At 59.7% G+C, this 25499-nt stretch overlaps 2 protein-coding genes across 2 annotated transcripts; one reads left to right on the top strand and one right to left on the bottom strand.

The window, feature by feature from the left end:
* Positions 1 to 493: 493 nt before the first annotated feature.
* TSPO (translocator protein) lies at positions 494 to 8681 on the top strand. Its single transcript, XM_075553519.1, has 4 exons — positions 494 to 615; positions 3971 to 4180; positions 5908 to 6046; positions 8278 to 8681. Exons 2-4 carry the CDS (start codon positions 3999 to 4001, stop codon positions 8464 to 8466), a joined length of 510 nt encoding a protein of 169 aa, XP_075409634.1. The 5' UTR covers positions 494 to 615; positions 3971 to 3998; the 3' UTR covers positions 8467 to 8681.
* Positions 8682 to 12594: 3913 nt separating this feature from the next.
* On the bottom strand, positions 12595 to 24603 carry TTLL12 (tubulin tyrosine ligase like 12). The gene is made up of 14 exons (XM_075553518.1): positions 24343 to 24603; positions 21360 to 21535; positions 20626 to 20824; positions 20277 to 20436; positions 20058 to 20191; positions 18044 to 18120; positions 17593 to 17709; positions 17315 to 17509; positions 17059 to 17170; positions 16327 to 16478; positions 15978 to 16059; positions 14589 to 14657; positions 14091 to 14229; positions 12595 to 13708 (listed from the first exon to the last, which is right to left on the bottom strand). Exons 1-14 carry the CDS (start codon positions 24550 to 24552, stop codon positions 13557 to 13559), a joined length of 1974 nt encoding a protein of 657 aa, XP_075409633.1. The 5' UTR covers positions 24553 to 24603; the 3' UTR covers positions 12595 to 13556.
* Positions 24604 to 25499: the final 896 nt, after the last annotated feature.

Genomic DNA, 25499 nt, shown 5'->3' with positions numbered 1-25499 from the left:
GTCCTTGGGGCACCCTGTCCAACATGCTCATGAGGGGACAGCGTTGTGCCCATTTTATGGATTAAGGAGTGGAGGGCGAAACCCAGAAACCGCAGAGTGGCTGAACCAGGACTGGAGCCCAGAGAGGGCAGGGACAGGGTGGGGTGCTCCCTGGGATGGTGGGGAACAGTGGGGCTGGAGGCGCAGAGCCGCCAGTGCTGGCAAGAGTCAGGGCTTCAGCAGCAGGTCAGGGAATCACCCCTCTGCTCCTCCGCGTCTGTTGCCCCATTTTGCAGTTGCGAGGTTCAGAGGTCTGCCCTGGGACACAGGGCAGGGACCTGAGCACCTGGCTGCGTCCGTCCGCCCTGCGTCCAGCAGATCCCGTAAGAGGCGAGGGGCAGCTTGAAGGCAAGGGAGCAGCATCAGAGAACCTCCAGGGGTATGGTGGCTGGGAAAACGCAAGCGCCCGCGGGTGCCCAGAGACACTGGGCGGGGGGGGGGGGGGGGGGGGGGCGGGGGCGGGACCGGGGCGGGCAGGGCCTGGCGGGCAGGGCGGGGCGGGGCGGATGGGGACATTCCCTGCCGCCACCACCTCCTGCTGCGCACTGGCCTTCCCGGAGCGCGTCCCTTCTGCTGGTGAGTGGGCACGGAAGGGCAGGGAGTGAAGGGGCCCGTGCGAGGGAGGCCCCGACAGCGCGGGGGCCGGCGGGGGCACTGAAGCCGGTGGGCGGGGGTCCGACGGGCTTCACTGGGCGGCTCTGTGCGCTCCTCTCCCCGCCGCAGCCTCAGCGTGCGTGCCTGTCCTCTGCAAGTCCTGGGGAGGCCTCACCCCGACCCCTGAGCCTGGAGGGGGACGTTGGTCCCCGCCCCACCCCGGCGGGGACTCGGTCAGCAGGAAGCGCCATGAGGGCCCTGCCCGCTGGTGGCTCAGAGGAGCCAGGGAAGGTCCCCTTCCGGAGCACATGACGCCCAGACCCACTCAGAGACCCACACGCCTCCCCACCACACGCCCACTTCAGTGAGAGGACGCCGGGAACCAGGAGGGAACCAGGAGGACACTGTCCTCAGCTGCCTGAGCACAGCCAGGCACTGCTCCTGGCCTCTAGGTTCCCAGCACGAGCGAGTTCTAGCGTGGACAGGGCCTTAGAGTCCCTGCCCAGAGCGCCCGCCCCCACCTACCTCCCGCCCTGAGTACAAAAAACGGGATGTGGTTGCCAGCCATGGGCAAACTGCTGGGTACTTGGCAGAGCCCTTGGCCCGACTCTGGCTACCAGTAGCAGCCATGTGCTCCCTCTGGGACTGCTCACAGGAGGGGCGGGACTCCTGGAGGAGGGGTAAGGGACAGGGCCCATCCCAATGGGTCACAGGCCAGGAGGACTCCAGGCCAATGCATGACCCACCACAGACTGTCAATGCCACTCTGGGGCTCTGGATGGAAGGCAGAGTGTGGGGGCGGGGGCGGTCTTCACTCCAGAACAACAGGGAGGAGAGCTCAGTTCCCAGAAGCTCCATCTCTCAACCCACTGGACTCAGAAAAACAGGGATACAAGTCAGGGAGAGGGAGCAGGCCTGCAGCCCCCTCTAAGCCCCACCCCCAAATAATAATATTAACAATCACTCACAGCCACCCTGTGGGACAGGGTAGAACTCCCCCTGTGGGTTTCCAAGACTGTCACTCTTTACAGGAGTAGAAAGTACCGTCTTTCTCTGGAGGAGCGGCTGGTGGTTTCAAACGGCTGACCTTGAGGTTAGCAGCCCAATGCTTAACCACTACACCACCAGGACTCCTACCTGAGCTCCCAAAGGGAGTCCCAACTGGAATGTCTACTACCCAAAGGAGTTCTTTGAACTAGAAGAAACTGAGGCTCAACCCACAGCCATCTGCCCCAAAGCTCATTGCTGGACTGGAGCTAGAGTTTGGACCCATGGGGTCTGATCCTAGCCCACTGCCCGCCCTCCCACTTTGAGGGCCATGGTCATTTTCTTCCCAGGTGCGAGTGTGAGAGTATGAATGTGTGTGCGCGAGTGTGTATTTGAGTGTGTGCATGTGAGAATGTATAAGTGTGAATGTGTGAGTGTGAGAGTATGTGAGTGTGTGCATGCGTGTGAAAATGAGAATGTGAGTATAGGAGAGTGAGTGTGAGTGTATGAGAGTGTGAGAATGTATAAGTGTGAATGAGAGTATGTGAGTGTGCGTGAGTGTGAAAATGAGAATGTGAGTATAGGTGAGTGTGTGTATGAGAGTGAGAATGTGTGAGTGTGCATGTGAGAGTGTATAAGTGAATGAATGTGAGTGTGACATGAGAATATGAGTGTGTGTGAGCATGAGTGTGAGTGGGTAGTGAGTGTGTTATGAGAGTGAGTGTGTGTGAGTGGGTAGATGTGAGTGTGTGTGTGTCCTGCTGGATGTCTTGGCAGTGGCCCCTCAGTGTATGGTGAGGGCTGAGAGGAGAACGGCTTTCCCAAAGAGCAGGTTGCTTTTTCATTTTACTTTGGACTCTGTTTCTTCTCACCCTGGTCTTTGGTGGTGCCATCAGTACCCAAACCCTTGCTCTTTGTTGACCCAAGCAGAACCCATCCCCTCTGCTTGGTCCCCAAGGCCCTTTCCAGGTCCTCCCTGGTGGATCCTTCCAGAACTTTCCCTACCCAATGGTTCCTTTCACAATCGAAATGTTTTACAAGGTTTACCAGGAGGAGGATTAGCCGTGAGTCACTTCAAGAAAGAGGGAATTCAAACAAGCCCCTGCAATGGGATGAGAGGAGGTCTGGGGTGGCTGAGCTGGGACCTGCCTGGAGGAGTGGGTTCAGAGAAAGGGCGAGACCTCAGAGAAATGGGCTCACTGGCAAGGCCAACCCCTATTTCACAAGCAGTGGCACAGAGGCTAAGGAGGTGGAATCGGCTGCCCTTGATGTAGGCCTGCCGCCCACGAGTTGGCACAGAGGGTGAAGAGACTGACTGGCCCTTTCTGGGGCTGGGCAGACAGCTGGCAACTGGGGTGGGTGGGGTAGAGTGGGGAGCAACCAGCAGCCCTCTCTACCCTCGGCCCTGCTGGCTTTGGGCAGGTTACTGATGAGGCAGGAAGGCTGTGGAGGGAGGGCTGGGGTGGGAATGAGGTCAGGGAGGGCAGGAGGGGGTGGCGGGTGGCATTTCCCCTCATGAGCCATTTCCCCTGATGGGCAGAAGCTTTGTTCCTCCAGGAGATGGGGGAGAGGGGTGTAGGCTTTGCAGTCATTAAACCAAACTAAAAACCAACCCCCCTGTCCTCCAGTCCACCATGGAAAGCCCAGTCTGTCTCCTAAGGAGTTGCCGGTGGTTTCAAACCGCCGACCATGCAGATCATAGCCCAGTGCAGAACCACCATGCCGCACCGATCTAGAAAGTTGCCCAGCTCCCTGCACCTGTGTTCTCACCTGGTGAATGGGATTGTAATGAGGTCCTAGCCTGCTGGGCTGGGCATGTCACGTAGTCGGTGGCCAGCAGCTGATGTGGCATGGTGGTCTGTCTTGGGTCGGGGGCCCCAGAGGAAATGGGGAGACTCTCTCCTCATCCCCAACCCACCCCGCTGCCCCTGACACTGGTGCCCACAACCTGTGTGGGCCTGGAGATTTTCATCGCTCCACCCATGTGGAACCCACGGCCAGGTCAGGCCCCTCTACCTGAGGGGGGAAATTGAGGCTCTCTCTTGGTAGGAGACTCAAGGTCAAGGGGGAGCGTAGGACTCTTCTAAGTGGAGGCGGGGAGGGCACCTGAGACTCATGACCCTACAGGGCAGGTTTGGTTAGGGGAAGGTTCACTGGAGCCCTTGGGCCCGGGTGGCAGAGCTTTGGGTGTGACTAGGCCCCTCCCGTTTGGCGGGTCACCAACTGGTAGCAGATTCACCCTGCAGGGACCTGCAGAGCTGCCCGTGGAGCTTGGGGCCCGCCCACGTCCACGCACCGTAGGCCCTCGGGAGGGTACCTCCCTCTCTCACCGAGCCCCGACCTCTTTCAGAACGTTCCGAGTCTCCGCTACAGCAGCCATGGCCCCGCCCTGGGTGCCCGCCGTGGGCTTCACGCTGGCCCCCAGCCTGGGCGGCTTTCTGGGCTCTCGCTTCGTGCACGGCGAGGGCCTCCGCTGGTACTCCGGCCTACAGAAGCCCTCCTGGACCCCGCCCCGCTGGGCGTTCGGCCCCATCTGGGGCACGCTCTACTCGGCCATGGGGTAGGTGGGTCCCCGGAGCGGGTGGGGCCGGGCCATTCCCCTCCCTCCTCCCCGCCCCGGACTTTCAACGTCCTTGGAGCCCTGGCGCAACCATGCCAGAGGCTGGTTGGGGACCCAACAGGAAGCAGGAAACTGGGCGGCCTTGTGCTTGCACAACCCAGCTCTCTCCTCCCGGGTCCTGGGAGAGGCCCCCGGGGCGGGCTAAGCCGCCGCGCCTGGCTCAGCGGCGTGGGTGTCAGGTTCGAGCCCGCCCCTTCGAGGCGGCGTTTAGCGGCGTGGGCGCCTCTAGCGGTGATTTGAGTGAATAGCAGCCGCGGCCGCGGGCGCATGCGGTGCAAAGCATTGACCTAGAGGTGGCTTGGAAGAAAGGCCTGGCTATCTAATTCAAAAAGATTAGTCAGTGAAAACCCGGTGGCGGGCACTTCTCTACCGACACACACCGAGCTGCCTACCAGGCTCCCCCTCACGGTCCCCATTGTACAGAGGAGGGGCGCCTGATCTTTCTAGATAGGGGGCTACTAGCTGCAGGAGTTTCAATGACATTCCAGCTCCCTCTCCCCTCCCTGCGCTCTGGCCTCGAGCGCCCCTAGGGTAGTGATGGCGGATAGGTTGTCCAGACACGGAGGGCACCCCCTGGGGGCTCCCTCTGGGACTGCATCCAGGAGATGAGGTCCGCTTCCTGCCTCTTGTGTCCAGTCTTCTCTGTGTACCCCACCTGGCCAGTGCAGGACAGGGCTGGGAGTCTCCCACAGCGGCAGCAGAGGCCAGGCTGGGCGCTGGGAACTTGGATGGAGTTTAAGCCAGATCTCAGCCCGGGTGCTGCCTGGCCCATCTCCCGTACCCCCGCTCCCCAACCCACCTTTGCTGGCCCCAGGCCCTGCCCAGTGGGACACCCATCACCCCCAGGAGCAGGATCCTAACTCAGGCCTAATGCTGCCTCCTGATACTCCAACCTCCCGACGGACAGGCAGACACACTCTCTCTCTCTCTCTTTCTCCCCTTCCACCACGGAGATCCTGATGAAGCATAAAGTAGCCTCGACCACTGCCTCTGGCCCTGGCCAAGGTCACACCCCTTATTGACAGTGAAGACCTGGGCAGACCTGGGCTCTGGGTTCAAATTCTGAGAAGTCTTGGGCAGTGACTGTCCCTCTCTGTGCTTCAGTTTCCTCCTCTGTGAAACGGCGGTGATAGTACTGCCTGACTCACAACACCATCACCAGCATGGAAAGGGTTACTGCATGGAAAGTGCTAGAACAGTTCCTGGTGCACATAAGTCCTTATTATGGCTGGTAGTGGTATTGCTCTCAAGACCCCCTCCCTGTGCCCAGACCCTCGCTCACCTGTCCAGTCCCTCTTCTCCTTGGTCCCCAGACCTCAGCCTGCAGTCACACCCACTCAGGGTCTCCCACCTGTCTCTAAGCCACTGAAAATCCTGTTCCTTCTCTCTAGCAAACTCCTACTCACCCTCTAAGGCCCAGCCCAAGCATCCTGTCTGCTGTGCTATGTTAGGAGCCTCCTCCTCCTGTGCCTCCCCCTTCCTGGCACTATGGACCATGTGCCAGCCACCACCCTAAACACAGCAACCATGCCAGCTCAAATCCCTCGGCAGCCTGGTGAGGCAACCCAGAGAGGTCAAGCAACCTCCGGGAGGTCACACAGCAGTCAGTGCCTGAGACAGTACCTGGCCTCCTCCCCATGGATGTGCTGATGGCAGCTCTGTTGCAGGTATGGCTCCTACATGATCTGGAAAGAGCTGGGGGGCTTCTCGGAGGAGGCCATGGTCCCCCTGGGCCTCTATGCCGGGCAGCTGGCCCTGAACTGGTCCTGGACCCCCATCTTCTTTGGCACTCGCCAAATGGGCTGGGTAAGTGTGAGCTTAGCTTGGCCTGTCTCCCTGGGTCCTCTCTGGGGGTGGGGGGTAGGGGCTGTGGGGATGTCACTTCTCAGACAGAATCTAAGGGCAGGGTCAGCACCTGGCTCCTGCTCAGATGGCTGTACAACTCCTAGGGACTGATGGTATAGCGCCCGTGTGTGAGTGTGTGTGTGGTGTGTGCATGTTTTCTCAGCTCTAGCTGCAGCAAGTCGGGTTACTTGGGGTTAAGACCCCGCTAAAACCAAACCCACAGTCTATTCCGGCACATAGTTGCCCCATTGCACAGAGTGGGTTTCACAGTTTGCCGATCTTGATGGGACCAGACTGCCTCATCTTGCTCTCAGGGAACAGCTGTTGGGCTTGAACTGCCCACCTTGTTATTAGCAGCCCATGATGCCGCTAGTATTCCTGTGTGGGGGGTTTAGGGGCCATTGCCCCCTCCCCCAGAAAATTCCACCTGACATTCGGAGCCACGCCCAGGGGTGGCAGGATGGTGGCTACCTCCCACTGTTAAATGCCTGTTTCTCTCAAGTTTTTATTTGAAAAAGAATTCCATTTTGACTTGGGAGAAGATTTACAGAATAGACACTCCATTTTCCACTCAGCCGTTCACAGGTCCCCTCAGTGCCCCTCACGCCCTCTACTTCCTCCCTGCCTCCACTCCTCCTCCATCCCTGACTCCTTGTCCAGGGGTCACCGCTGCCCTCCTGATCTCAGACGGTGGTTCTCAGGTGCTCAAACCCAGCGAGGGTTACTGTTTCCCTTACAGACCCGTCTGGGCTTGCCTGAAAACGGAGCCACGGGGTGAGTTCTGGTCCTGACCTGAAGAGGGACGTAGGTCCAGAGTCCGGGGTTCCTCCAGCCTCTGTCTGGCCAGTGAGCCTGTTCTCTCTCTTTATGGTTTTGCGTTTTCTTCCACGTTTTCCTCCCCACTCCCTTCAGAAACGTCTGATGGGATTCCCTGCGGAGCCGCTGGCTGGGGCAGCCGGGCACTATCGAGTGCTCGTGGTCTCAGAGTGGTGGAGACTGACGGTTGTCCTTTGGACCAGCGGTTTCCGCGTGTCTGTGATTTTGGTCCCTCTTCTCTTCTCCGGGTGGGGAGAGGCCGGTGGTTGTGTCTGAGTGGCTTCTGTGAAGAGTTCGAGTCTTGGAAACCTCCCAGTTCTACTCTGTCTCATAGGGTAGCGCAGCATGAGTGAGAATCCACTCCATGGCTGGGGGCAGGTGGTGGGTGCTATGGGTGTGGTTTGGGGGAGCTGGGTTCATGGACTTTGTGCACAGGGAGTGTGTCCACTTGTTGTTACCCCTTAGCAGGCCTTTTCCCTGCTGGCCATCCTGCTTGGAACTTGTGGGGACACCAGGAGAGCAGGGCTGCCCCTCTGGCTGGCCCTGGAGCTCGGGGAGGGGAAGGGGTGGCCGGGGTCCTGCAGCAGTTGCCCTGCTTCTCGAGTGTGTTCTACGACGGCACTGTCACGTGTGTTGTTGTGCTGTTGTCGGGTGCCATCGAGTCGGCCCCACCCCCTGGCGACCCTGTGCACTACTGATCAAACGCTGCCCGGTCCTGTGCCAGCCTCGCGGTTGCTTCTTCGCCTGAGCCCGTGGCTGCAGCCACTGTGTCCATCCATCTAATCGAGGGCCTTCCCCTCTTTGCTGCCCCTCCGCTTTCCCAAGCACGATGTCCTTCTCCAGGGCCTGGTCTCTCCTGACAGCGTGTAAGAGTCTGTGAGATGAAGTCCCGCCAGCCTCATCTCTAAGCAGCGCTCTGGCTGGACTTCTTCCCAGACAGATCTGTGTGTCCGTCTGCCGGTCCACCAGCCAGCACTGTCATTCAAATATGTTGAGTCTGCTTCTGTGTTCTTTATCTGGTGTCTGATTTTCACCTGTACACGAGGTGACGGAAAACACACAGCTTGGGTCACATCTTTGCTCTTCAACCCCTGAGAGCCATCTTGGGCAGCAGATTGGCCAATGCCATGTACAATCGGATCTCTCGGCAGCTGCTTCCAAAGGCACTGCCATGGGCCGGTGGAGTCTGTGACGACGTCCCTCCATCTTTTCTCCACACGCCCAGTTCTTCCCAGGAGGCTGAGAGTGGGCGGGCCTGCCTGGGTCATCAGAGGGCAGGATGGGCATGCCAGTCCCTCCCCAGCCCAGCGAGTGGGTAGGCAGCTCGGACACATCCCCCATGCAGACCTACCCTCTCTCCCACCCTGTCTTCGTAGGCTCTGGTGGACCTCCTGCTGACAGGTGGGGTGGCCACAGCCACTGCTGTGGCCTGGCACCGTGTGAGCCCATCGGCTGCCCGCCTGCTGTACCCATACTTGGCCTGGCTGGCCGTCGCGACCATGCTCAACTACACTGTGTGGAAGGAGAACCAAGGGCGGCGCAGTGGCCGGCCGGCCCCGGAGTGAGGGTGCCCCGCTGAGGGCTGCCCACCAGGAGCCCGCCGTGGTGGTGACCGTCATGGCCACGGGCCCGCTGCCCGTGTCACCAGCAGGCTCCGGTGGTCTGTGCTGAGCCCCCGCCGAGCCGGGCTTTGGAGCAGCGGCCTGCGCTGCCGGCCCGAGAGGAGCGTGTTGGAGGTGTGTGGAGTTTGAGAAGCAAATAAAGTTTGTCACCTCCTGTGTGGTGGCCTTGTTCCCTGGGGACCCAAGTTGTGGGGTCGGGAGCAGCCAGAAGCCGCAGGGATGGCCTCCTGCAGGTTCTGCCTGGCCAGGGAGCGTGTCCCATCCTGGGATCCTCTGAAGACCCACGCTGGCCTGAACTGCAGGGCTGGCCCATGGCCTGAAGCTTTCTGCATGCTCAGGGAAGTTCTAGGAGTGGACCGCACACCTGACCCTGCTGGGGTTCTGAGCAGGGCGCCCCTCTGGTCTCACCTGGGGACACAGCTGAACGCCCCTCTGGGAGCCGCCCACCGACTCAGCACTATAAAGGGAGGAGGGAGCAGATGCTCCTCCCTGGCCTGCTTCCCGTCCTCCACCCCTGGGTTCGTGGTGCCATCCCCCAGCCTCTGCAGGCTGCTGTTCGGACACCTGGCACACAGGTAGGTCCCTGCTGAGTGACACTGTCCTTGCATCCTGGATAGCAATCACCTGAGCACCCTCCCAGGGCCAGGCCCACCAGCTGGACATTTAGGATTGGTAAAAGCGTGTTCCAGTGGCCCGCTGCTTACCTACCTGGAGACCCCTCGGTCATCTGCCCTCCTGAGCATGTAGGAGCTGACTGCCTGCAGGGTCCAGATTGTCCAACAGGGGACCAGGGTGTTCGTGGTCAGAGCCTGGCCTTCCTTGCGCAGCGAGCGCCCAGGAACAGCCTGGACCCTGAGGGCCATCCGAGCAGAGGCCTGAGGTGGGATGCGCTCTGCATCTTCTGAAGGACTTTGTTGCGAAGGCTTTCTAGGAGTCGCCGGGTGGTGCCAACAGGTAACCCGCTCAGGTCGGAGCTTCCAGTCCGCCCCAGAGCTGCCTCCGAGAAAACAGCCACTGGAAACCCTGTGGATGGGTTGGGGGTGGGGAAGAGCTGGCAATGTGCGTAGGGCTTCTTTCCAGGGGGAGGAAAGTGTTAGCAGATCCATCGTGGTGATGGACGGACAAGCCTGCAAATATACTGCAAATAGACACCAGCCGGGCAGGTGGGCGCAGCGGCCACCCAGCACTGCACCGTCTGTTCCGGAGAGGAGCACGGAGCTTGGTTGGGGGCCGTCAAGTTGGTTCTGACCCCTGGTGACCCACGGACAGGAATAGTGCAGTTCACCACGCAGTCCCGCACCATCCTCAGTGGCTATATCCGAGGCCACGGTCGCAGCCATAAAGCCTTAGAAGCCCTCTCTCGGGATGCTGAGTCAGAATCGACTCTATGGCAATGAGTTTGGGTTTGGGGGATTTTAAGAAAAAAGTGATCTGGTGGCACTGTGGGTTAGGCGCTGGGCTGCTAACCGCAAAGTGGACGTTCAAAGCCATTAGCGACTCCTGGAGAGAAAGATGATGCTGTTTGCTGCTTTGTGTTAGGCCGGGTTCACTAGAGAAACCAATCCAGGGTCACACATATGTGTGTAAGAGAGAGCTTCATATCAAAAAGTAATTGTGTACATTGAGAAAACATCCCAGCCCAGTCCAGATCAAGTCCATATGTCTGCTATTAGCCCATAAGTCTGACACTAGTCCATAGATTCCTCTTCAGACTCACACAGCACATGTCATGATGCTGAATGCAGGAAGATCGCAGGCCGGTGGGAGAAAAGTCTTGTGGATCCAGTGGCAATGGTCACAGCTTCAGGGCTCTGGCTGCCATCAGCATGGCTTGTCAGCAGAAGACCAAGGCAGAGAGAGAGAGTGTGGCCCACCTCCAGGGGGAATGAGAGAAGTTCCCAGAATCCTCATGAGAAGGCCACACCCCCAGGAGGCATCATCAGACTGTGACCTGATTGACAGGCTAAGCTCCACCCCTTCACTCTATTCATCAAGTTGACATGAAGTTATGTAATTACCACATCCTGTAAACATGGACAGGCTGATTCCCTGGATAGGAGGGTTTGCGTGAGTTGGACCCAACTCGATGACAGTGGGTTTGGTTTATGTCATAGGAGGGAGCTCCCGTGGTGCAGTGGGCTGTTCACTGAAAGGTCAGTGGGTCAAACTATCCGCCTCCCTGTCAGAAGGAAGCAGCAGTTGCTCCTGTAAAGATTTACAGCCCCTTAGGAGCCCGGGGGTGGGGTCATGTGTTGGGCTGTGGTTCCCATAGTAGGCAGTTCGAGACTACCGGCAACTCCTTGAGAGAAAGACTGGGCTTTCTGCTCTGCCCTGAGCAGTCCCACCCGTCTCCAGCCCACCAGTGCTCCTTATGCTGTTAGACTTCCTAAGTTTGCCTCCAGATTCTCATCCTGCAGGACCTTGGTACTGGGATTCTCTCCAGTCCACTCCAAATGCCCAGCATGGGTCAACTCCTGCTTTGATGACCTCTTGGGACAGGAAGAGGCTAATGGACAAGAACCAGTTCTCCACACTTTCCTCAGCCTTTGTCCCATCTTCTGATTGTGGCCCAGGCTCTGGTGAGAGGCAGGAGCTTGGAAGTGCAGAGAAGCCAGTGCACGGACAGGGGGGTGGCTGTATGGTTGATCACAGCGGCTCTGAGGTTTACACGATCTGATGCGGAATGTCGCCCTCCGCCTGCCGGACACTGCAGTACCAGCTTGCTGGATCCACCTAGTGGCCTGAGGAATGTGAGCCGGAGTTGGTTCTTGTGTGCGCCTACTTATGTTCCAATGACCAAGAAGCTCTTTTTCAAAGCCACCTAGTGTGTTAGGCAGGGCTCTCTAGAGAAACAAAACCAGGACACAGTGAAATAAACAGCTAGTTAATCCACACAGCATGCTGTACAGAGGGTTCAGTTCAACTCAGTTCCATGAGACAGTTCATATACTGGCAGCCCTTCAACTCACGAGGGCTGCTGGGTGCAAGTCAAGAAAGCAGACAGCTGAGTCCTCTGTAGGGCAATACAGGCAGTCTGGCCACAGGTGGCAAATAGCAGGACAGGTCACCAAGTCAGCCAGATAACAGGGTCCAACAGTCCCCAGCTCAAGTGATGTATACACCAGCCATGTGGTGAAGCAGGTCTCAAAGGAACCTCACTATAGCAACACGGTTCACAGGTTGGGTGTCCCACAGGTAGTGTAGCTCGCAAGTTGAGGCAGAGAACTAGCTAAGGCAGCCACACACTGGTCTGATCATCAGAGAGCAAGAGCCAGAAAGGCGAGGCTCGCTAAGCCATTTCTCTCTTTGCCCTTTAATTAAACTGCAACCTTATTAATCCCACGTGTTTATTGGCCAGGTTGGCACAATAAACCTATCACACCCAGCAGTCAGACATCATAATCCACCTGAGGCTCTGGGACCTCATCTGTCCTGTTGTGGTTATATATCAACTTGGCCAAGCCAGGATTCAGTGGTTGGCAGGTATTATGTAATCATCTTCCACCTTGAGATTGGCTATGAGCAGCCAATCAGTTGAAGGATTTCCCAGGGGGTGTGGCCTGCACCCAATAAACGTGGGTGCTCTGGCAAAGCTCCCTCTCCATCCAGCACCTGTCATCCTCTCATCGCTGGCTCTTGAGATGTGAGCCAGCAGCCTGCCATCAACCTGTTGATTTGGGGTAGTCCCTGCAACGACATCTCAGGAGAAGCCTCCAGCCTAATGCCTGACCCATGCATTTGCCAACCTCCCCAAACGCATGAGTCATTTCTTGGAAACAACTCTCGATATGCTGGGGCTTCAAAGGGTTTGTGGGAAAAGCTCACTGTGTTTTCATTCCATTTGTCTGTGGAATTTTTGGACGCTCCCTCATGTAATCACACCACTGGCTTTGCTCCTCCAACCCAGCCTAAGGCTCTACCTGGCACCGCCTGCCCCAAGATGAATCCGGTGCTAGCTACCTCACTGGCCTGGGGGCTCCAGTCTAACGGCTTACATCCTCAAGTGGGCATCTTGGCTCTGAAATGTGAAGCCTGTGACTTCAGGGTCCCCAAGAGAAACCGAGGCACTCGTACAAGAAGGAATCTTTATTGCAGTACAAATCCAGCTCAGGCCGTCACAGCTATCCTAGGAAGAAACCAGGGAGAGTATCCTGGTGGACAAGAGCTCCGAAGAGCGTGCTGGCAGCACCCCCACTTCCACTCGCTGAAAAGTGGCCCCCGAAAGGCAGGGCCTTGCTGACTGAGGGTGAAGAGACACACCGGCAGGGGAGGCGGCAGGTCTGTCCGTTTTGCTGAGGAGGAGACGGTTACATTGACCAGCCAGCCAGCGGCCTGGCCCTCACGTGGGGATGCCTTGCAGGAGTCCTGACACCAGAAGCCAGACCCCCAGCAGCCCTCTGACGGCTAACCAGCGGGGCCAAGCCCAGACGCTGACAAAAGGAGGAAGCAGAGTTTTTATAGTTTCCTTCCCCAAAAGGTCAACACCCTGACCCGAGAGCCTGGAAAGTGACCGCATCGGCCTGCTGTGGGCACTTCACGTCTCAGTCACCCACGGTCTGGCCTGCTGCTGGGTATGGCCCTGGCATCACGATGGACAGCACTGGAGTCCCCAGGGTAGAGAGGTCTTGGGGACAGGGATCTACATGGGCGAACTTCACCATGGCCCAGGGGTGGACCCACCCACCTGGCCCAACGGGAAGGTGACACTGACTATCAGAGGTGTGCTGGGGAAGGGCCCAGCTGGGCTGGACCTGGGCACTAGGGCAGGGCTGGCGGTAGTGTGGCAGGCAGGTAGCATGCCTTCCGGGGTGTTCCAGGCAGCCCTGCACAGTGGATACCCTGGGGAGGAAGCTGGCCTGGCTGTACCCCAGGGGCTCCCACTTCCCTACGGAACTGTCTCCCCCAACACCCTTTGGAAGGGAGACAAGCTCTGGGGTGCCCGGAAGCACCCGGCTGAACTGGGGGGCCCATGGGAACAACAGCCTGTGCTCCCAGGGGGCCAGGAAGCAGGCAGGCTAGGGGAGGCCCAAGCCCTAGAGTAGGAACGTGACGTGGCAGCCGCTGGGCTCGTCCAGGAACAGGGTGCTGCAGACGTCGTTGAAGAAGGTGGGGTGGTACTTGCAGGCGCGCTCGCAATCTGGGTTGAAGTTCACCTCCAGGAGCTGTGGCTGCATGACTCGCTTCCCTGGGGGGCAGAGGGAGTGCGGGGTGATCACGGGTCTGATGCTGAGGGTGGCAATGGGATGGGAGTGGGGAAGGTGCCCAGTGGGCGTCCTGGCTTCTCGAGGGGCCCGGGTGAGGCCGCTCCTTGCAGAGCCTGGAGCTGCCTGGGTTCTGGCCCCGGGAAAGGCCTGAGTCTGTCACACACGTGCAGACAGGAGCAGGGAGGACCCAGGCCTGCCAGAGGCCGCCGATCCCTGCCTCCTGTCAGCTGCCCACTGCAGATCTTCCTCCCGGGGTGTTTTCTGGGGAGGCCTGGTCCACTTTGCCATGCACTAAGGGTGCCTTGAGAGGGAGAACCCTGCTGGGGGGTTGGGCCACAGGACGGGAGCCCCCAGCCGACTCACCATCGGGGCGGTGGTCCCACTTGAGCATGAGGTCGATGGCGTACACAGCCCGGGACGAGGGGTAGGGATACAGGCCCATGGGTGCAGCCCGGGAGCAGGCCGCTTGGAACAGCTCCTTGAAGGCCTGGAAGATCTCAGCCTGGAGGCCAAGGGGCAGGTCAGGGACCTGCAGACTGGGGAGTCCCCCAGGGCAGTCCTGGCCAAGTCACCCCAACACCTTCCTGCCTCTGGACCAGTGTTGAAGCTCCGCCCCAAGCGAGTCCCTGTGTCCATCTCCTTGTGTCCCTCCTCAGAGCCCCTGGTGGTCACCAAACTTGGAACATGGGGCTGCATTGCTGCTGTGCCCCCACACCCAGCTCCCACTGGCCCTGACACCTGGGGCTCCCTCCTCCGGGGTTCCTGCCATGGGCCACCACCCCTGCTGGACCCATAGCTGGCTCATGAGGGGCGGCTCCTGTGCCCCAGCCTGCCCCCCTGCCCTGGAGGGCTCAGCTGTACCTGCACATCCTTCCAGCGAAACTCCGGGTACTGCTTCTCAAATGCCGGGATGAACTCATCATAATGCACCTGGGACAGACAGGGCGTCACTGCCCGGGCCTCCAAGCAGACCCCAGGCCCAGGAGCCGTCCGCCTCCTGCCTGGCTGAGTCCCGAGGATTGGGCCTGAGCTCTGGGCGTCAGCTGTGTGCCTGCCCTGGATGAGCCGCTTGAAAAATGGGCACAAACTCCCCACCCAGAACCCCTAGCACATGTGCTCCGGCTAGCAGGCATGCCATCCGAGGGCCCAGCACAGCTCAGAGAGCCGCAGGGACAACAAGACATCTCTCCTGAGGACAGGGCGGTGTTGGCTCCCTGCTTCAGCCAGGATGGGCACACCCTGACAGGAGTGGGTACGCAGGAACACACTTTACGGGTATACACACCTCACCCATGCACGCACACACTTCATACATGTACACACTTCACCCACACACACTTTACACATCTACTTTACACCTCACCCATGCGCTCTTTACACTCTTCATATATGTATATACCTCACCCATGCACACACTTCACAAAGACACGCATACACCTCAACCCATGCACTTTACACACACGTCACACCTCACCCATTCACACTTTACAGACCTTTCATATATGTATACACCTCACCCGTGCAAACTTCACACACGAACTTCTCACATGTGCAAATTTCACATGCACAAACGGCAGTTCACAAGTACATTTAATTTCATATACACACGCCAAGTGAACACATTACTCACATGTACACACTTCTCACACCCGTCATACACTTCTCACATGTGCACATGCACTCCAAATGCAGCCAATCACATGTGCACACTCCAAATGCATAATCCACACACATCCCACATGCACACGTCACTTGCCCCACATTCATGCACTCTACATATTAGATACGCACCCCCCCACAGGCACATACTTCACACACGCCCACGCCACCTGATCACTCCACAGGTGCATCTTCCCACATCACACACACATACATTTTACACATACACATTTCACACATGCATACCCCCACATTTAACACATCCACAACACACTCCACATATGTACACATTTCTTACCTGTGAACCCCCCCCACATTCACACTCTGTAAGCAAGCACCCCACGTGTGCACACGCCACGGCAATGCATGCACTCCACACACACACACAGTATAAACACGTGTGCTTGCATGCACACGCACCACAGAGGAAAGCACTCAGCACAGGGGGCTGCACCGCCCCCATCTCGCTGCCCTGCCTGCCTACTGCCCCTTGTCCCCAGCTTGTGTCCTGCTCTGCGGGTGAAATCATCTGGCTCGAGCCTCCTCCACCAGGGCGCCCATCCACCGGCAGGGCCTGGCCGCCCAGCCCACCTGCTTCAGCACCAAGTCCCGGTTGTAGTTCATGACGGTGAAGTGCTTCTCGTAGTCGTCCAGGTCGTCGAGCGCGAAGGGCCTGCGCACAAGCAGAGGTGCCCGTGGGGGACCCTGAGTGGCACTGCCCCAGGTCAGCGGGCAGAGACCCGGCCTCCCGCCCAGGCTCGGGGGAGCTGACAGACCCACTGGCCGGGGACAGTCCCAGGACCCTGAGATGCTCCCACACCCCAGGACGATGTCCACTATCTGAAGGGTGGGCAGCTAGGAGTGGACTCGGCCAGCGACTCGCTCGCTGCTGGGCAAGGCTGGCCCAGGGCCGTAACGAGAGCCCCGTTGCCAAAGTTACCGGTTGGAGAAGCGCAGCCAAAACACGTCGTAAACGAACAGCCGCAGGGGCATCACGGAGCGCAGCAGCACGACGTAGCGAATGTCGAACTTGACGAGGCCCACGTCCTCGCGGAGGAACAGGACAGGGCTCTCGATGTACTTGGACACGACCTGGGGGTCAGGCGTGGCCTTATCACCGGGCTGGTAGCTGCCGCCGGGGTGGTGGGAGCTCGCCACCCGGCCCGCTGCCCACCAGCCAGAGGCCCTGACCTCTGTGTCCCCAAGCTGCAGTGGCCCAACCACGTCTCCCCTGTTTCTTCTGCTCCCCAACCCACCCGCGAGGTCAGCAGCCCAAAGCCTAACCCAGACTGCCCGCCGCCGCTTCGATCTTCATTTTAATGGCTGGGAACTTGAAAAAGCAACCCAGTTGGGTTCCAAAGTTTAGAAAAAGGAGTTTCAAGATGTTTCTAGCACAGTGGTTCTCAACCTTCCCCATGTGGCGACCCTTTCAGACAGTTCCTCATGTGGTGGGGACCCCCAACCATAATGTTATTTTCGGTGCTACTTCATCACTGTCGTTTTGCTACTGTGATGAATCGGCGGACCCATGTGAAAGGGTGGATCGACCCCCAGGTTGAGAACCGCTGTCCCAGGAGAAGCGGCAGGGATGGGAGCTTGGTAACTTCTGCATGATTGTTCTGGACACTTCTGAAAAATGGCTGGGGAGAGGGCAGAGTGTCGCGGGGCGCACCTTGGGGGTGCTCTCGCGGTGCCGGATGATACTATGCAGGTCCTTGGTGATGTGGGTGTCCAGGCTGCGGGCCAGGTTCCAGGGCTTGACGATCCAGTGGTTGTCCTCGCCCCTGAGGGAGTCAGGCAGCTGAGTCCTGGTCTGGCCTCGCCCCACTCCTCCCATTTCCCAGGGGATCAGGCCCTAGGGCTAAGAAGGGAGTGGCTACTACGGGTGAGGTCCAGGCCAGTGGTCTGAGGGGTCCTGGTGGACTCACCGCCTCTCCCGCTGCTGGAAGTAGCTGACGAACTGGGGCAGCTCGCTCCGCAGGTTGAAGGTGCGGGGCAGCCAGGGTGGACCTTCGGGGCCCCCGGCCCGGCGGGCAATAGAGGACAGGCAGTCCTTGACGGTCAGCAGGTTTTCGCAGGGGAACTGGTTCAGCAGCACCCGGGGCCGCTCCTCGCTGAGCCTCCTGTGGGCCGGGGCGGAGCGAAGGGCTGGGTGGGTGGGGGCGCCCCGGGCGCTGGGTGGGGGAGGCGGCGGGCAGGGCCTCACCGGTAGTCCTTGAAGTGGGAGAAGTTGTAGAGGATGTCGGCCTCTGCCTCATTCATGGTGAAGGTGAAGCGCGGATGGGTCAGGTGGCAGAGGACCTGCTGGACATCCGAGTAGATCCTGGGTGGAAACTGGAAATGAGTCCCTGCCCTCCCTCCAGAGGCAGAGGGGACGGGCTCAGTCCTGCTCTGCCCCTTCGCACCCACATTGGTGGCATCCTGAGTTGGGTGGGTCTCGACATGCCCACTTGCTCTCCCATAACCCACTAGCTCCACCTGGCCACCCAAATGTCCTTCCTCGGAGCCAATGCCACCAGGGGCCTGTGGCACAGAGGCTGCCCTCATCCATAGTGCCTACAGGAACAGCCAGTGTCCACAGCAGGGGTCTGGGGTGAGACTCCTCCTGCCCCCAAAGCCGAGGGGCAGTCCCAGGTAGGACAGGGACGGGCACCTACTTGAAGATGTGGTCACTGGGGTACGTGGGTATGTTGATGGCCACCGGCAGCTTCTCCCTGTTCTCCTCCAGAATGGCCTAGAGACACCAGGGCAGAGACAGGTGCCTGAGGACACCAGGCACACGTGTACCTGCTTCCCCCCTCTCGTGTCAGGTGCATGGTGCAGGCTGCACCTGCCCAGTAACCCCCAGACACCTGGACCTCAGGGTAGGCCTCTTGAGAGCTCTGTAGACCCTCTACCAGCCAGCACCTGGCAGGCACTGAGGGACAGTTTTCTAAAAACAAGCCAGTATCCAGGAGGAAACTCAGTGTTTTTACAAATGGAGGCTGGGGCTCAAGGCCCATTAGGTGCTGGACACCCTAGTTTTGTGTCCCAAGAATGATTCCAGATGATGCTCTGAATTCTCTCACGGCTGTCCCCAAACCTGTCCTGGGAGGGGCTATTTCTGCTTGGAGCCCCAAGGGCTGGTCTGGGCTTGGCCTGCTCGGTGGTTTACCACAGCATGCCATTCCCCACCCCACCCCCACACAGAGGGCATGAAGAGGCAACAAAGAGGACATTCGGGCGGCCACTAAACATGGATAAAACGCTCGGCATTCGCGAGCTGCTGCTGCAACAAGATACCACCTCGCCCAGGTTCCGTAGTAGAGCTCGGCCAAACAAGGACAAATGCTGGACAGACACGGTGCCGAGACTGGAACTCGCAGACCTGGCTGGCGGGGATGTCAAACTCTCATCAACACTAGCCAAGCCCAGGGGACAACACCACCCTGGGACCGGGCAATTCCTCTGTTGTATGCTTCTCCTAACGAGGGGGGAGCCGCCACATGAAGATACACGTGGGCCCGCCCATGTCCATCACAGCAGGATTCGCAGCAGCCGGAGACAGAAACAACCTAAATGCCCGTCGGTGGGGAAGTGGAGAAGGCAGCGTTGGTGCCGTATTCAGGAATGATGGTGAATCCTTCACGGCCAGCTGCTCTAGAACCCCAGAATGCAGCTCATGTGACCTCTGTATCCACTTGCTGGGGTGCTTCCTCCACTGTAAAGGATCCAAACTCTCTCTCGCCTCCAAGGGAGACGCGATTTACTTTATAAAAATCTTCCTATCACAACCCCCCCTGCCCTCCCCTCCAAAAATAAAAATCCATTTGCAGAAAGAACCCTTTACCCTGTTCAAGCTTCTCACGTGTTTATGAGCGAAACTGATCTTTGGACACCTGCCGCTACCCCTTTTTACGCGCCTATGTCTTGTCTTCTCAACTGGATTATTAACTTTGTCAGGGCGGGCGGACACCAGGTCACACTGATCTTTCTGTCGACAGCCTCCTTAGAGATCCCAGCTCCGGCGTCAAAAGGGACCTTCATCTTCCTCACTTGAAGTCTGGTTAGGCCCTCCCCACCTGTCAGCAGCACCCAGAGACAGCCAGCCTGTCATGAGTCAATTCGCTGACTCTTTCCCACAAGCCTCATGGCCACAGAGTGAGGGGAAGGGAAGGGACAAAGAAGATGGGTCTAGAACCAGCGAATGCCCAGTGGGGGGCGGTCAGGCGGGCAGGAGACCAGGGGGCGAGAAGAGGGCTCAGCCATCAACAGCCCAGCCCGTCTGGCCTGGTTCTGGTGGTGGCTTCTTTCCAGAGGCTCCGGTCCCTCTCTATCCCCATCTTGCCTCGACAGGTCCCTACCTGCCAGCCCTTCAGTTATCAGTGATGGTGACAGCCCTGGTGGTGACCTGCTCAGAGCCTGCAGTGCCCACAGCAGACTTGGATCCAGCGTCCCTACACCATAAGGGGACTCTCAGCGCCCCCCCCCCCCCAAAACATCCCTCAGCCACAGGAAAGGGTCGGGGTTAGGGTGGGAGAGTCTCGAATGGGGGGTCCCACTCAGAGCCCCTCTCCCTCCAATGCTCCTCAGACTTCCCTCCACTCCCTGTAGCCCCCAGCTGGGCTCAGGGAAGCCAGGGACAAGGCAGAGACAATTCCAGAAGGCAGGGCTGGGCTGGGCAGGCCGTACCACGTAGTACGCCTCCGGGGGCTCCGGCGTGGAGGAGCTGAGCTCCAGCAGGTCCGCGGGGGTCCAGGGAAGCAGCATGCACTTGCGGATCAGGGGGTCCGTCTCACCGTAAGTAAAGTCCCGGGTCACTTCCTCTGCACCAAGACACACCTGTCAGGGGGTGGAGGGCGGAGCCCGGGCCTGTGCTAGGGGAGGAGGGCAGCTAGGGGCCTGACTCACCACCCGTGTCCAGGTCCCTCAGGGGCCACAGCAGCGTGTAGGCCACCTGCTGGGACATGTAGAAGAAGGGGGCGGTGGCAAAGGTAGGTTCATCGGCGTGTTGGATGCGGGCACCAAACTCATCCAGGACGTACCATACGGGTACTTTCTCCTCGGCCGTCTGTGGACGGGGCACACAGGGGTGGGTGATCAGGGGCTGGTCCAGGGGCAGATGGAATCCAAGGGGCCTGTGGCCAGCCCAGGGCAGAGGTAGTGTGCCAGGAGGGGGCTGCATGGGTGAGGTGCTGTCCACATGGCCCCTTCCTCTGCCCCCCAGCAGAGAAGCCCCTCCCCACCAGTGCCCACTCACCCCCTGGGCCAGCTGGTAGGTCTGGTTAAACTTCCACATCTCCGCTAGCACCAGGTCCACGACCTCAGGGCTGGGCACCTCGCCATGGAACTCAATGCCCATCAGGCTGGCCATGCGGTGCAGTAGCCCGGGCGTCTGCTGCAGCTGCCGGCGGGCGTGCTCCACGCGGTACGTCCACGCGTGGTCGATTAGGAAGATGCTGCGGGCACAGCGAAGTGGGCGTGCCGTGCAGGGTGATGGCCACGCCCGTCCCCCAGCTCCACCCCTTTCCTGGGATGGCTATGGCGGCTGGGAGGCCAAAGTGCCTAGCCATCCCTGCTGACCGGTCCCATCCCTCTTCCTACTTCTGAAGTGGGGTCGGAGCAGTCCCCATCACCTACCTCTCCAGGGCATGCAGCTGAACCCCAAGCCCTTTCCCCAGGAGCGGTTCCCCCAGCGCCCCTGCAGGACAGAGTAGAACTGCCCCGCAGAGTTTCTGGGGGGCAGACGGAGCAGGAGACGACGTCATCTTGCCCCCACAAAACGGCTGCGGGGTTTGAGCCGCTAACTTTTGGGTGGGCAGCTGGGTGCTTTAACTGCAGCGCTAGAGGGCCTCTTTCCCGCCAGTCCCCAGTGTGGTGAGAGGGGAAGTTTCCACGCTGGGCTGACCCTCTCTGGCACCTCGGTGCACACTCGGCCCTGTGGGGTTCGGCCACCTCCTTGATGCAATTCGGGGCCTGGCTTCCCACGCCCACCTGTTGGGGTCGGCAGCCCGCAGCCCGGCCTCATTGGTCACGATGACCTTGTAGCAGAGCTCGCCCCCGGGGTTGGGCCTCTTCCTCTTGGATTGCCCATCTTCCTCTTCATCACTCCGGTCCTCCTCCACTTCTTCCACCCGCATTATCCCAAACATCTCTCCGGCGTCGAAAACCTGCAGGCCAGGACACCATCAGCAGGGTTGAGGGACGGGCACCCTGGGCCTCAAGGATGGGCCCAAGCCCTTCAGAGAAGCAGGACCTTTGGGTTACCACCCTCCCCCCTCTACCCCCCCCCCAACATGCTGTTTTACAGGTGGGGAAACTCAGGCTTCTTGAGACATGGATCCTCCCCCTAAGGGACACTGGTCCCTGGGACAGTGTGAGTCCAGCCCCTTGTTTTCCAAGGGGAAGCCAGGGGGCCTGGGGATTCACACCAGCTGCTGCCCCAGTGCCCTAAGTCTACATCCGCAGCGTAAAAGGGGTGTGTGTCCCTTCCCAGGTCAGTTTCCAAGGGTAGATAAAACAGTGTCCCTCAAGTCCCTGGAACACAGTGGGTACCCCACAAAGGCCAGTCTCTTTCCCCACAAGCAAAACCCACTTCTCACAGCTCTGTCAAAAACTTTTAGCAGCCCGCTACCCCCCCCACCCCCCCAGTGTAGGAACCACATGCGATGAATTCTGTGTGCTGGGCAGGTGGGTGCTTTGGCCTGTGGCCAGGGGTCATGTATGACCTTTGCATAGAAGTCTGGTCCATGAGCTGAGGTGACCTGGAGGTTGTGTCAGAAGTCATAGTCAGAGGGAAGCCAAGGAGGAAGGGAGGTGGGCAGCGACTCCCGTAAGAACACATGCCAGGCTCCAGGTGGGGGGTGGGAGTGTGAGGGTGGTTGACTGCCTCCCAGTGGTGGCGGAGGGGCAGGCTCACTGGACACTGGAGGAGAGGTGGGCTTTTTCTTGGGTGCAGACAAGAAGACGGATGGACTTAGATTGAGACTGCTTTCCACTCTCCCGTTGTCCAGGGGCCACCACCTTCCCTCCCTACAGACGGAGAACGAAGCCCCGAGGTCTGCAGACCTGGCTCCCAAACCTGACCAAGAGCCTGGCTGTCCCCTGGCCAAGGAGTGAGACATCCGTCATCTCTCCCTGCTGGGACGGAAGGAGCACCTGGGAGGTAACGGGAAGGGCAGTGGTCTTGTGTGTGTGTGTGTGTGTGTGTGTGGTCAGCGAGGTGACACCGACTTCTAAGACATGCCCCTCCTTCTCAAAGGAAGCCTCTTTTCTCATCTGGCCACTGGCCCTGCCTTGGGTTGAAGAGCTGCCCACTTTGCAGCAGCTGCGCCCCTGGGCCTGTAGCAGGAGCAGCAGGCTGTTGGGATTGGCAAGACAGTGACTCACAGCTCTGCCACGGCCACCATTGTTCCCTTTCTAGGGAGGGTCATGGAAAAACACGAAGCTGAAGCAACGTAGGATCAGAGAGGCGGATGGGAGGATTAGGTAACTGACCACTAGGGGCTGGGCCTGGCCATCCCCTCTCAATACCCCCAAGCAGAGACACAAGGAGGGAGAGCGAAATGACAGAGCGCTTGCTGGCTGGGCAGGAGCGCTTCCACTCAGCTCCCTGGGGACTTTTGAATCCTCTCTTCAGCTGGCGCTGGTCCAGGGAAAGCGCTCAGGAAATGGGGTGGAGCTGAGCGGCAGGGCAAAGGAAATGTACTGTGTCATTCACTGAGATGCCGCTGACAGGGCATTTAAAAACAACGAAAGCGTGTTTGTATGGGAGACTCTTGGTCCAACTCCTGATTTTACAACTGGAGAAACAGTGGCAGGAAGTGGTTCGGCACTGCCATGTGGCCAAGCTCTGGTCCTGACACCCAATCCATGGCCCTGAGGCTCTAGTCTATCGCCTGCATCTTCAATACTTGTTTGTCTGGGCCAGGGCGCTAGCTAAGGAAAAAAGTCAACTAGACGAGCTGTGTTCAGTGGCGGCGTAGTGGTGATGAATTGGGCTGTGATCCGAAAGATCAGCAGTTCAAAACCTCTAGCTGAAACCACTAGCTGCTCCTCCAAAGAAAAGGAGGGCTTTCCAAGGGCCTAAAGAGCTACAGTCTCTGAAACTCACAGGGGCAGTTTACCCTGAACTATAGGGCCGAGATGGATCAGCGACGACTTGATGGCAGTGAGAGAGAAAACAGCAGACAAAGGTAGACAGGTGCTGTGTGGACACATTTGGCTCCACCTGGGCAGACCACAACAAAGTAAAACAAAAACCAGGACCCTCCGGGAGACCAAGGGGCACCATTGAGAGCCCCAAGTGACCACAAGCTCCTAGCAGAATGGGGCACGTTCCAGAGGCATCTAAACCCTTTCCATTTTTGTTAACTCCCTTCTTCATCTCCCTCGTTTTTTTTCCATCTGCAAAACAGGGGTATGTCAGTTGAAAGGTGTTTAAGAACCTTTCCAATACGCTCCTGTTCTGGGTGGGGTGGTGGAGGGGGTTGCAGGGGAGTGTAGAAAGCAAGGTTTGGGAGTTTAGCAGACCTTGGGATGGGAGAGTCACTTCCTTTCCCTCAACCTCAGTTTTCTCATCTGGGCAATGGGGTGATGCAGCTCACTTCTCCCAGGGCTGTGGTGGGAGGAGTCAGCACCGGGCCCCCGCACACCGGGTCTGGCAGAGGGCCTTGCAATCGGGACCCCTCACTGTCACTCCCAGGTCCCCAGCTCCAGGTGCTTGCCACGGTCAAACACTCAAGCAAGCCTAAATCGCTCCCTGCAGCAATTGGGGCGATTCCCCATCAAACCTCTCCGTCCTGCATTCATCCTGGCCACTCCAACCCTCCAGGACACGCACGCCAGCGCCGCTGTGGCCGCGAAGTCCCCTGGCCAGCCTCTCCGTCCTGGGCTGCACGTGTCCTCCTGGCGGCCGCCGCCGCCACCCCAGGCCCACGACCGGCCGATCAGTCCCCGGCCCAGGCCCTACCCGCACCTCGTGCTCCAGCTTGTGCAGCAGGCGGCCCCAGTAGCGCTCAGGGACCCCCGAGGCGCACAGCGCCGGGCCGTGCAGCGCCGCGAATTCCGCCAGGGCCTGCGCGCCCTCCTTCGGCCGCCTCGGGTTGGGGCCCCGCGCCAGCTCCGGCGTCCGCGCTGGGTTGCCGCACCCCGCTGGCCGGCGCTCTGGCTCGGGATCGGCCTCCATGGCGACTCCACTCACACCAGCGCCCACTCCGGCAGCCGGCGTGCCTTCTGGCCCGCCCCGCCCACTGCGCGCCGGGCCCCGCCTCCCGCGCCGGCGTCCCGAGGTCCCCGCCCACTGCGCGACGGGCCCCGCCTCCCGCCTCCCGCCTCCCGCGCCGGCGCCCCGAGGTCCCCGCCCACTGCGCGCCGGGTCCCGCCTCCCGCGCCGACGTCCCGAGGTCCCCGCCCACTGCGCGACGGGCCCCGCCTCCCGCCTCCCGCGCCGGCGTCCCGAGGTCCCCGCTCACTGCGCTCCGGGCCCCGCCTACCGCGCCGGCGTCCCGAGGTCCCCGCCCACTGCGCGCCGGGCCCCGCCTCCCGCGCCAGCGCCCCAAGGTCCCCGCCCACTGCGCGCCGGGCCCCGCCTCCCGCCTTCCGCCTCCCGCGCCGGCGTCCCGAGGTCCCCGCCCACTGCGCGCCGGGTCCCGCCTCCCGCCGCAGCGTCCCAGGGCCCGCGCTGTCCCCGCCCACTCTCCGCCAGCTCGATTTCGGGCGGGTCAGCGGGCTGAGAGCGCCAAGTCCCCACCAGGTTGGGAGCCCGGGAGGCAGTCTGCGCGTGCTCGGGGATCACCGGGTGCGTGCACGTACTGCGAGAGCGTGCGTCGGGCTGCGCTTGGGAGCTAGTGCTGGCGAAGTGTGAGCACGCGCGCGAGGACAGTGTTTCCCCCCCCACCCCCCGCAGCTTCCTATATTGGTGGCTCTGTGGGTTAAGCGTTGGGCTCCTTCCAGAAAGATCCGTGTGGTTCAAAGCCAGCAGCTACTCCTCAAGAGGAAGATGAGGTTGTCTGCTCCTGTAAAGGTTAAAACAACAGAGAAACAAAAACCAAAACACTGCCATTGAGTTGATTCAGACTCATAGCCACCCTATAGGACAGGGTAGACCTGCCTTTGTGTTTCCAAGACTGTCAC

This window comes from Tenrec ecaudatus, chromosome 6 (genome assembly GCF_050624435.1).
Source record: "Tenrec ecaudatus isolate mTenEca1 chromosome 6, mTenEca1.hap1, whole genome shotgun sequence".
Lineage (NCBI taxonomy): Eukaryota > Metazoa > Chordata > Mammalia > Afrosoricida > Tenrecidae > Tenrec > Tenrec ecaudatus.
Note: the sequence above shows the minus strand (reverse complement) of the source record. Positions and strands in the feature narration are given on the sequence as shown.